The sequence below is a fragment of the Chenopodium quinoa genome, unplaced genomic scaffold (assembly GCF_001683475.1).
Source record: "Chenopodium quinoa cultivar QQ74 unplaced genomic scaffold, ASM168347v1, whole genome shotgun sequence".
Classification (NCBI taxonomy): Eukaryota; Viridiplantae; Streptophyta; class Magnoliopsida; order Caryophyllales; family Amaranthaceae; genus Chenopodium; species Chenopodium quinoa.
In genome coordinates, this window is record NW_018742907.1 from 964,343 (window position 1) to 976,206 (window position 11,864).

General features: G+C 34.1%; 1 protein-coding gene across 1 annotated transcript; it reads right to left on the bottom strand.

Moving 5' to 3' along the window:
- Positions 1-587: 587 nt before the first annotated feature.
- Positions 588-7,377, bottom strand: LOC110727427 (factor of DNA methylation 1-like). The gene is made up of 7 exons (XM_021906989.1): positions 6,480-7,377; positions 5,809-5,990; positions 4,408-4,497; positions 4,047-4,334; positions 3,332-3,547; positions 2,980-3,231; positions 588-942 (listed from the first exon to the last, which is right to left on the bottom strand). The coding sequence occupies exons 1-6, from the start codon at positions 7,375-7,377 to the stop codon at positions 3,007-3,009; spliced, it is 1,899 nt and encodes a 632-aa protein (XP_021762681.1). The 3' UTR covers positions 588-942; positions 2,980-3,006.
- Between the last annotated feature and the right edge of the window lie 4,487 nt (positions 7,378-11,864).

Below are 11,864 nucleotides of genomic sequence, written 5' to 3' on the forward strand. Positions count from 1 at the left end.
ATGTCAGCATAATAGAGTAGAGCTTTCCAACATTACAGAGCATATTTCAGCAGAGCACAGCAGTACAGCTCAAAACTTTACCACTTATTTCTCTATCAAATGCTTTCTTTATCCCTTAATATTTAAAAGTGTGGTCCTTATGTTGAATGAAGAGGACAAGAAATTATCTTTCTACCAAATACTCCCTCAGTCCTTATTACGAAGTGTAATTATAATGTAATATGGAGTAGTTGATTAGTTGTCTAGGAAAGCATGAAAAGGGGCAAATAACTAATTTACAACAAACAATAAAGTGGGAACTAATCACTTATTAAAAAAAAAAAAAGTAAAATGTTATACATAGCTCTTAGAATATAAGCATTAAATTTACACTAAAAAATTATAAAAAGTTTGAAAATCGTAAAAATAAAAACACTAATTACACTTATTTACACGTGTTTTTGTCATAAATTCCTAATTTTATACAATTTTCAAGAGTGTATTTAATGCTTATATATAGCCCTTAAAAAAATTAATGAAAGAGTCATAGTATACAAACTTATTGACACGTTGCCCAATAAATTATTTACTACGTAAATATGGAGTTGTTCACATTCGTAGAGTTACGAGACAATAAAAAAGTTACAGAAAGATCAGTTAAAAATAATTCATGATTTAGTCTTAAATAGTTCAAATGCCATTCTTTTAACAAAATGAAGTGCTTACAATCTCTCCCAAAACCACTAAAAGTTGATTAAGACGGACTAAGTTATAATACCAAATTACGACTTTACTATAGTTATTACTTGCCACCAAGGCTTCAAAAAAACCTATCCATCTGTTCATATATATACATCCAAAAAACCACCAGCTCAAAAGAGTATATACACATTCTAATGTTCAGATCCTCAAAAGTCTCAAATATTGTCTCCAAATCCTGTTCGTCTTCAATCAGGTTGCTTCCTGCATAATCATATGAGTACTTGAGTACTTCAGAAGAAATTAGATAATGTGAAAACAGATGTTGGGATTTCAGAACAAGATGCATACAGATATAAGAAAGTTAAAATGTGGCCAATATTAAAAAATACTAAGATAAAAATGAAATGCAAATATTAAAACGTAGCCAATATATTGATAACGAATTCTCCTAATGCTCACCGCTAGAACAAACTTTAACCAATACACAGCATGTTATTTCATTCAGATCTGAAAACATATTCCAGAGAGCATAGGGTGTTACACTTACACTGTCGTGCTGAAATACAAATGATACAAGTAGACTTTAAGATACATGTGTATGTAGGATCTGTTTCATTTCTACCAAGTAGAGGCCTGAGGTCCTCCTATACTACGAGTCTACGAATAGGTTCTTAGAGGAATAGCATTACCCCTTCCTCTGTTTCGAAGGGATTGTCTCTCTCGTCTCTCCTTTTCCAAGAAAGGGTTGACCCGTCTCCGGGAGAGTTCAAGAATCTATTCTTGCCCCCCCACAATACCCCTTATTTTAAAGTGTATCTAGAAATACTCTTCCATCTAAACCATCCAACATAACTACCTGAACCTGATTCTATTCCCAAAGATGTGTGTACCAGCAATTCTCTTCTCCGACATTTTTCCTTCTACTAGATTTCGCCGGTTCTACTATACTCATCAGGCATTATTCTTATTGATTGCAACACTACTCCTCAATCCACTCTCACAAACGAACGCTTGTACAGTTGTACTCCTTGCTTAGTGTTACTCTCGCTACAGCAACCACCACCTTTCTATTTAAGGGGGAAAAAAAAATTAAGGTCTTTATCCTGGAAAATATTGGTGCATTAGTCCATCGGAAACATGCACTCTTTTAGTGGATGAAAGTTAAGGTCTTGCAGTTTTCACATGCACTCTTTTAGTGGATGAAATTGCATGCATCTAGACTAAAACTCTCAAAACCATACCAATGGAAAGAATCTACTGGGTGGTTGATGTATTGTATATTTGTATTATATATATATATATATATATATATATATATATATATATATATATATATATATGCATGCATGCAACAATGCAAACAACTCAAATGATCTAAGTTTTAAATCAACTCACACCAAAGTTTGATTCCAAAACAACTCAAGTCACATTTGGACCGACTGATCAAAACTAGGGCTGGCAAACCCTGACCCGACACGAAAACCCGACCCGAACCCGACCCGAAGTTACTGAGAGAGACTTGAACCCGACCTGAACCGAACCCGAACAACCCGAATTCAACCCGATTTGACCCAAATTTCATATTTCGTAATAATATTAAGTTTTACACTATTTTTAATAGTTTCTAAGCATAACCCGAAATCGACCCGACATCTGACCCGAACCCGACCTGCTGACCCGAATTGCCACCCCTAATCAAAACTAAGGAGCTGGCTGAACATAAAAAATCCTTTAATTTAATCTCTGCAAAAAGGTCTGTCATTTCAAGAAGTATGAATTGATGTTACATAAGATAATCATGCTGAATCAAATACTCCAATTACGCAATTTATATTTTTAAGCATTGTTTAGTGTCTGCCATCATAACTAAAAATCGTATTACTATGGACCAAAATCTGAGTACAACTAAAGGGTCAACAAATTTAAGAGAATATCAAGAATCAGTATTTAAGCCACTAATAGGAAATACTGAAAAAGCATGACAGAAATGCAGACGAGAACAAACACAAGATTCAATTCCAGAAGAACGGTGCAAGAAATGAATAAGTTGTACACAAGGTTATTTTACCAATGATAACCAGTGTGGGACATCCTAAGACGAGATCAACATCATGAGAAACAGGTAAGAGAAATATTGCCAGAAAGCCAAATTCATTCAGCCTTTGAACTCTTATAGGAATATAGCTTAACAAAAACAGCCATCGTTCAATTTAAAACACACGAAGTATCATGCAAGCTGCACAAAGGAAATGATATGAAGCACCACCAACAACAACCAGGTTAGGTTATCATACTTACACTCAAGACTCATTCCAGATAGCAACTTCACCTCTTGCGCTTAGCCCTCAGGTTCTTAAAGACATAACTTACAACTTCCTTTACAGTAGCCTTTCGACCTTCCTTAAAGTTCCAGAGCTCATTGACTGGATATCTTCCGCTCGGATTGTATTCATTGATCTCAAGTAGGGCAGCTGCAACTGTTTCATAGACTTCAGCACCCCACTTCTCCTTGAGCCTTTTCAGATTCTCATCTTGCTCATCAATTACTTCCTGCATCACTAATCCAATTTAGGTTCAAGAATAGCAAGTACAATGAAAAAATGGAGGTTTGGACCTGGAATATTTAATTTGAACAAGAAGTACAATTTACCTTAGTCTTTCCATCAATCTCAGTAATTTTGAATGGATGCCATGCTGGATCTGTCAATTTTTCCTGCCACAACGTGCTTTCCTCACTTGCCTTTATTTGGACCTCATCTCCCGTAAATCTCTCCTTGCACTCCGTTTCAAAGGCCTTCGGGTTAATTTCCCCCATTCTTTTAACCCCAATGTTAGTACGATTACTTTGCAGAATGCCCGACAAACCCTGAACCACAAACAAATGCACGTAGTAGCAATAAATATATAGATGACATTATCTCAAACGACTGACAATACCAGTAAATTAAACATTAAGCAATCAGCACAACAAGAATAATAATCTCAAATATTAAAATAAGGGAGTCGAAATGAGAATTCAAATAGAAAACTAACAATAGAACAACCTTTTCACCTTATCAGCTCTAAATGACGACATGATGATTACAATTCATAGTTTATGGTCTCTCCATCCCACAGTTATATTCTGATAAATGACCAAAACTACCCTTGGGTGCACTAATGTGCACACGGGTGTATATAAAAGGTGTTGAGATCAAGAATGTTATAGAAATATCACATTTATTATCGTAGGGGTATGGACCTCCTTAGAGATGTACAGCAATACTTTGTATCAATGTTTTAGCTAGACTAAATGAAAAGAAGACAATCACCATGGAACTAAGAGTAACAATATCTTGCAAAAATAGAATGTTGCAAGGACATACTGTGATTAATTCTTTCCGAGCTGGCTGTAGTTCATCATTGCTCTGCCGTTGTTTAACCATAAGAACTTGATTCAGATCTTCCAAACTGTTCATTTTTTCAATCTTTTCGTTCAGCTCTTCAGTCAACATCTTCAACTTCTTCTGGACTGCAGCATCATCATCATTTCCCAGATGCTTTGTGATTTCTAGCTTTCCTTTAAGCTCCTCGATCTCCAACTGCAACTTCTGCTTAGCATCCAGCTCCTTTTCTAGCTGAAGAATCTTCTTCAAGGCCTCTTCTTGCTCCCTCTGCATTTTCAAATTTTAATCAGTTAGCTAAATAAATTTAAGCATGCTTGATGCACATAGAATGAATAATCACCTTTTGTTTTTCAACAAGCCTCAATACATTTTCATCTGCTTTCTGCTGCTCCATGGAAGCCATGTATAATGACTTGTTTCTTTCATCATTCTGGAAAACAATAAGATAACAAGTGTTGATTTTCACCAAAATTAGAGATCAAGATGCAACAAAACAATGAAACTGCAAGACATTATATCAACCAAATTAAGTATTTTACGTTTATTGTTCCACAAAATTTTATTTTATGGCACACTTATTGTTGCCTGGAAATAATTATTTCTTTCTTAAGTTGACCTCACCTCGTGGACTGTTTGTTATAATTTACTTGGTGAACTAGTTTCAGGTAATTGATATCCTCTTTTACAACATTGAACCAACAAAGTGGAATCAATGGCCTAATCCTGTTAAAGGTTACAACTAGGCTTATGATTGTAAACCATGCTGCCTTTGCTTTCTTCCATATGCATCATAACATCATCACTTCAAATAATGTGAACCATTATAAGCACCAATGACACAGAAACTACCAGAGCCCAGAGTTCAAGAAGGAAAGGATAGCCACTTAACCAGCTAGCCAGCCACAAACTCACATAAGGAGCAGGAGACAGTGGCAAATTAGTCACCACTCAACAGTAGAATTGTAGAGTGGAAACCTCAATTTGACCAGAGGCAGAACAAAATCACCTACAATACATTATTCTTACAGCTTGCTGCAATCTTGGATTAACTGAACTAACAAGTGGTTTCCAGTCAGCAATATTCTACCAAATGTATTCCAGTAATGACTGAACATAGTAGGATAGGATATACGTAGTCATGCATATAGTTATATCCAATGTACATGTCTGTCTTGCCAGCTTTTTGGGTGACAGTTCTTAGATTATGACTGACGTACATACTAGACATGGATGTAATTCATGTAACCAGTAAGTATAGCTAAAACAGATCTTAAACAAAAGAAGCCATGACTTTGACTCTCTGATCCTGGCTAACTGTCAACATGCTAGAGGTTGATTCATGCCGAGTCAGTGGCTGAGCCCCCACGGGCACTTAGATCAACCAAGACATATACTTTCCAAAAACCTTTTCTGTTTTTTTAATGCTTGCAAAGCTGAAAAAGAAAATTAAATCCATTCCAACCTTCAAAAGAATTACTCTTGATAGGATATTTACTGGACCTTTATTAAATAAAATCCAAACCTGCCATAGGCCCATGGCTTTAAGTGCACACTGCACATGTCATCCATGATTATAAAAAAAATAAAAAATAAAAAAACAGTAAACATCATACTTTGGGAAATTAATTGTTATGTATCAAGAGCTTCAATCTTGCGACAATTTATAAGAATGAAACAACTACAATGCCTCCTTATATACAACCTGCAGAATCATCTTAATTTTAACGAATTAGAAAGTCACCTGCTGCTTCTCCTTCTCAAGTTTCTGCCTTTCACGCACAGTTATGACCTCACACTTGCTTAACTCCCTGGTACGCCGATCAAGTTCTTTTCTCTTAGCATCCAATTCGTGCATCATCTTCTCACGCTCTTGTAATATCTTTCCAACATGATCTCTAGCCATTTGCTGCATCTTCTGGATTTCTGTTGAGAGTCAAAGATGAGTAAACCCTTAAGATAAAGGGATATCTTCATATAAAATCATTAGACAAGATTTAATAAGCCTTTCAATTACACTATGTGCCCTCTCATTCATAATGCCTGGTAGCAGGGGCAGAAGTCCTTGAAAATTACAAATGCACTCCACTAATAGAGAAAAGCATAGAAGATTCCCTCTTGTCATATGTAGACATATTAAGGACCCATATGTTTAATGCAGGAGTATCGACTTTAGTCATTGGTACCAGTTATTCAGTTAGCCCTGGCATGCATGCAAAACAAGCATTTCTGCTGTCAAGATTAGTTGATGAGACGGGTCCCCAGGAGAGTAAACAAGGTTTCTATGCATACAATCAAAATGAAAATAGTTCACCACCTAAGTTGTAACAAACAAACTCCAACATAGAAAAAAGCTACACTATTCCTAAGCTAATGGAACAGTGACAGCAACATAGGTTATCCAAGGAAACTGACCTGCATAAAATATTTGCTGCAGCTCTTCTTTTTCTTCAACCATCCGACTCAAGGACATAGCTTTCTCGTTGACCATGGATTCCATTTCAACCATATTCTGATTTTGCAAATCAATCTCGTTGGCCAAGTTGACAATTGTTTCACAAGCCTGTTTACCCTGTTGAAAAATATCTGAAAGTGCCTTGAGCTCTGTGTTCTTGCGAAGATATTCTCCTATCTTCCCCTCTGAATGGTAATCATCTGCACAAGCAACCCATCCATAGATATTAGAACCAAGACTTCCTTTGTTGGCAATCCACTCCTCCTTGCTATGACAAACAACTTGAAAGGACTTCTCAAAATTCAGCAAATTCTTGTAGCCAGTCATGTCTTTCTCAAACTGCACAACCGCATTTGCAGTTTGTTCTTGTTCATTGTTAAAAACTTCAACTCCCAAGGGCCTGTACTTCGAAAAGAATTTCACCAAAGAGCCACTATCAGCCAATTGCTTCGCAGTCTTTGCATCTTCCAGAATGTTGACGACAATGCCCATCCATGGCCAGCAGAAAATCTCCTTTTCCTTTGACTCATTAGGTTGTGGTTCAGCCTCAGCTGGTTGGCTAGTTTGAATTGGTTTAAAGCCTAGGTCTACTTCCAAAAACTTTGCCAATGCAAGATGGGTGGCCTTCTGTTTGGCACTCCGGTGGGAAGCACCTTTAGCAACACCTGAGGCATGCTGGTGTAGGTCTTTGAGGGCATATTCTTGCTTCTTTTTTCCAGCACAAAACGGACACCTAAGGTTACCTTTCAAGCTCCATACTTTGTAATTCCCGGTTCTCAAGGCTTGGTATGGTTTCTCAGCGTACTCCTCAATCTCAGAATCACTGATGCCAGATTCTTCATCTGAGCTGTTCTCCATCAAAAACCTCAAGAAGTAGAAAATCAAATGTCACAACTCATGGGAAAGAAGAATGAACTCATCAATTAACTTGTTGAGCATTGGTTGTGTAAGTAGCACCATGATGCTCTAGAATTTGCAACTGACTCTTTAGATAACAGCACTGAATAAACTTTGAATTAATTATTGTTATTTTACAATTTTTGAGAACTAAGAATATTTCATATCTATCTAATAATCCGCAGATTTGAATCTGATCACTGAAACAATTCCTTACTAATGCTTCATGTAATCATATACAAACTACAAACCTTGGCAACAATAATCCAAATAAAAGTCATATGCAACCAAGTGGGTCATTACTCTTCAAAATTCGTGTATTAATTAGAATCTTATTCTAAGAAGTGATAGTAGATCTGAATCACAAATGAGTACTCAATACTCATACTCTAAATCATATTCAAAGCTATGAGTATAATTACAGCACCTTAAGTGCATTCCTTTCGTCCTCATTGCTTTACAATGTCCTTATTCAAACCCAATCCAGATGAGAAAACAAACTTCAGCAAAGCAGATGAGTAAATCTTTAGGGGGAGGTCTTGGGTTCGAACCCAAGCAAGAGCGGTTTGTGCTCTTGGGGAAGGGGTAATTGTACTAGGTTAGGGCATTTGAATACATTATTTCATCACCTAAAATTGGGGGTCTATTGATCACCATTTTTCTTTCTCAATTGCAATTCCTTTTAAAACATCAATGAAATTAAAAAACATAACAACCAAATAATTGCACAAAAAGATCAAATGCAACAAGCAAAACTTTCATATACCATATCAAAATATGAGTCTTTGTGATTGAAAGACCTCTAACAACATGAATTTCACTAGAATCATAGCAGATGTAGCAAGTAATTACAGAAAAGATCAAAGGCAGTAGGTACGACTTTCATGGTTCATAAAATCCATAAACTAATACTCCGTAGCACATGTAACACCTGGAAAACTCCAAGCCAACCTCCTTGAATCTTGATATACATGGGGGCATAATTTAAGTGGCAATTACATGACAAATTAAACAAATTATTAAATATACAGTCGATATACTTTGTTTTTTCAATGAATCAATCAAAGCCAAAATACTTTGTTTTTTGTGGGAAAAAAAATCAAGTTTTAAAAAGACATAGTTGCTAAATAAACAAATCTTGATATATATGTTTTCGATAAACTAGATTGACTCGATAACCATGTAATATTAGGAAGTAATTATTCACTTAAGGAATGTAAGTGTACACTGTACAAGCATATAGCATCTATACTTTGGCATAAATTGATCAAAACATAAGGAAAAATGAAATTGATATTCAGTCTTTAAGGTGGAACTTTTTACCATTTTACACTTATCCAGATGATGTAATTTTCATATATAGGGCCAAAAGAATAATTTACTTCCCATTGTTCTCCTTTTCCAAAATAAAATTGATGATTGACTTCATCTTTATTTAAAAACAAAAAAAAAATTGTACATTACCACCAATATTTTGTAATGGTTTATTACTCCATACACCATTACACCCCTGTAAACATGTGTACATGTCACATCTTCAGCTATAGGCATATCTATACGAAGCATATATTATTCGTATTCTATCCATCCTTATTAAGCACGTGCACGTTGCATTTTCAACAATATGTATGCCTTCTCTAGTAAACATGACACATTTCTATTTCGGCCCTCCCAATAATTAGTATGTTTGCCAATTTGTCGCATAGTAAGGATAACACCATAAAAACAATACAAAAATAGGCGACTTCAATTAAGAAAAGGGGGTGTAGTTTTCCCCACAAAAAACATCTGAATCTTATGCTAGAATTTCCTTTATTATACTCCATATTTGCTCCTAGATTATACATTTACTTTTCTATAACCCCGTATTTTATTTATATTCAAATCTGAAATTGGAATCTTTTTCTGCACATTTCAAGGATAAACAAATGTTCCGTACTTCCTTAACCTGCGAAGCTGCAATATTATAAGTTTTATAGCCCAGGCAACATTATTATATTCAAAGGTACAGATAAACCCCACCGAGCCGAAACCTCAGACACGTCAACCCGGCCCGAGATGGCAACGTTATTTTTAATCGTTCCGAGCCATTTAACAACAAACAATAAAATAAATAATTTCCTAAAAAAATTAAAAAATAAAAACAACAAACAATAAAATATTACATGCAACAAAAATCATTTCAAAAAAAAAAAAAAAATATTACTTGTATATAAAATACAAACCCAGATTTTGCAGATGTTAATCACGTCATACATTCATATACTGTACTATTACAGAGATCAAAGCACAAACCAGGCTCAAAAAACCACAAAAAATGATTAAAATTGAAAATTTTCTCGCTTAAAAATACCAACGTAAAATGCACAAAAAAAAATTCAAGCAACAAAATAAATAGTTATAACCTTTCAAAATTTCAGAAATTATAAGCTATAGTTCAATAATCCGCCTTAAAAGAACCGTAACTACACTGAAAATTGGATTAACGATAGTGTGAAGCTAAACCCTAGATTATGAAATTGATATTCGATGATTAAAAATAAAGAGAAATAAAAAATTCTTACCTTGGAAGTTGCTTCAATGGAGAAAAAACTCGGAAGCTGTTTTAATGGAGTATTCAGTACGCTTCAATGGAGGAGTGAGTGAGAGAGTGTGCAAATATAGAAAGAAGATTGTGACACGCAAATACTCCGTAATGGCAAGATTGGCAACCGTCAGACCTAAATAATATCAATGGTCAACATTCATTCTCATTTAAGTTTTGTCTTAAAATTCCTACTCCCTCTGTCTCGTTATATCGAGTGTATACAAACAGTGTCCGTTACTCATTTTTCACGAGCATTTAAACATACTCGTATTCTTTTTAGTCCCTCCAATCCTAAATATAATTGACACTTAAACTTGACACACATGTTAATACACGCACTGATTTGACCTTCAATATATATGATTAATATTACTCAAAGTAAAATTCATTAAAAAGTTGATAATATGAAAATTTATATTAATAACTATCTAGCAATAAATTTCATGATGAAAAAATTATTTTTTATACGTAGTTAAAAAACGATAGTCAAAGTTATTTCATGAATAGTGAAAAAAAAAAAAAAAACCAAACGTGTTAACAATTTAGAAATCGATGGAGTATTTCATACTCGTACAACATAATAATTATTGTAACACAATCATACACTTAACGAATGCACACTGTAAACATGTCAATGCAGTTGTTTGACCCTAATTATTAATAATGAAACATCTAGCAAAAAAAAAAAAAAAAAAAAAACTGTAATTTTATGAAACTTTATATCAAATTCAGGAAATCATAAAAATATAAGCACTAATTACACTGATGTACGCGTATTTTTGTCATGAATTCCTAATTTTATACAATTTTCAAAAGTGTATAGCTTTACCCTATTTTTATAAAATAAATTAGTATATACCATAGTCAACATTAATAAATTAATAATGGAAAACCCTAGGTGTGTAAATTATCATGGAAAAAGATGAAGTAATATGGAACATAAGAAATTACGGTATTTTATATGGGAAAGGTAACAATGATGTTTAATAAAGTTTTGGAGATACTAAGTATTAGGCTATTTTAGTTCACATTTTTTAAGGACCTTAATTAATACTTTTAGATCATATCAAATTAGGAGAAATAAGTTCATATCATACTTATCTTTTTATGTACAACTTATCGATAAATATTTTTATTCTGTAATGTAAACAATGATGAAAATTATTACAATTAATAGCACACATGTAAGTACAAATCTAATAAAACCACATTTGATAGATTTATACTTTTAACATACATAGGTTAAAGTTCGTTCAAATCAGACACTCATATCAGATAAGCAAAAATAAAAGGTGAACTAATTAACATATCTTAAGTATACGAAAATGGTTAAGGAAGGGGTTGTTTAGTTGGATTGTAGGAATGTGTTTATAATTAAGTTAAAATCCATTTCATCTATCTTTTTTGTTGAGCTTTTTAACAATGAAATCTCATATCAAATGGGTTCAAACTCTACCCTATACCCTTAAACGCCCCAGCAGCCTATATTCACCTTTCTCCCTAAGATTAACAATCCATTTCATTAATGAAATATATAATCCATTCGAAAATAAAACCAACTAACTGTAGACTAGTATATGATTTGGAATTCATATATACCTCCTTAGTATGAAATTCTATATCAATCCATTCAAATTCATTGAACCAAACACCTCTAAATGTATTGTGACATAACAACAACATGCACATGCCTGGAACACCAAAAAAAAAAAATTAAAAAAATAAAGGAATAGATGCGCCATATTATGGGATGGATGAAATATTACACTCCTTCTGCCCCTTAATATTTTGCCTCACTATGAGTTTCTCACATAAGTCAAGGAATTTGGTTTACATGATTAACAACTTTCATCAATTATTG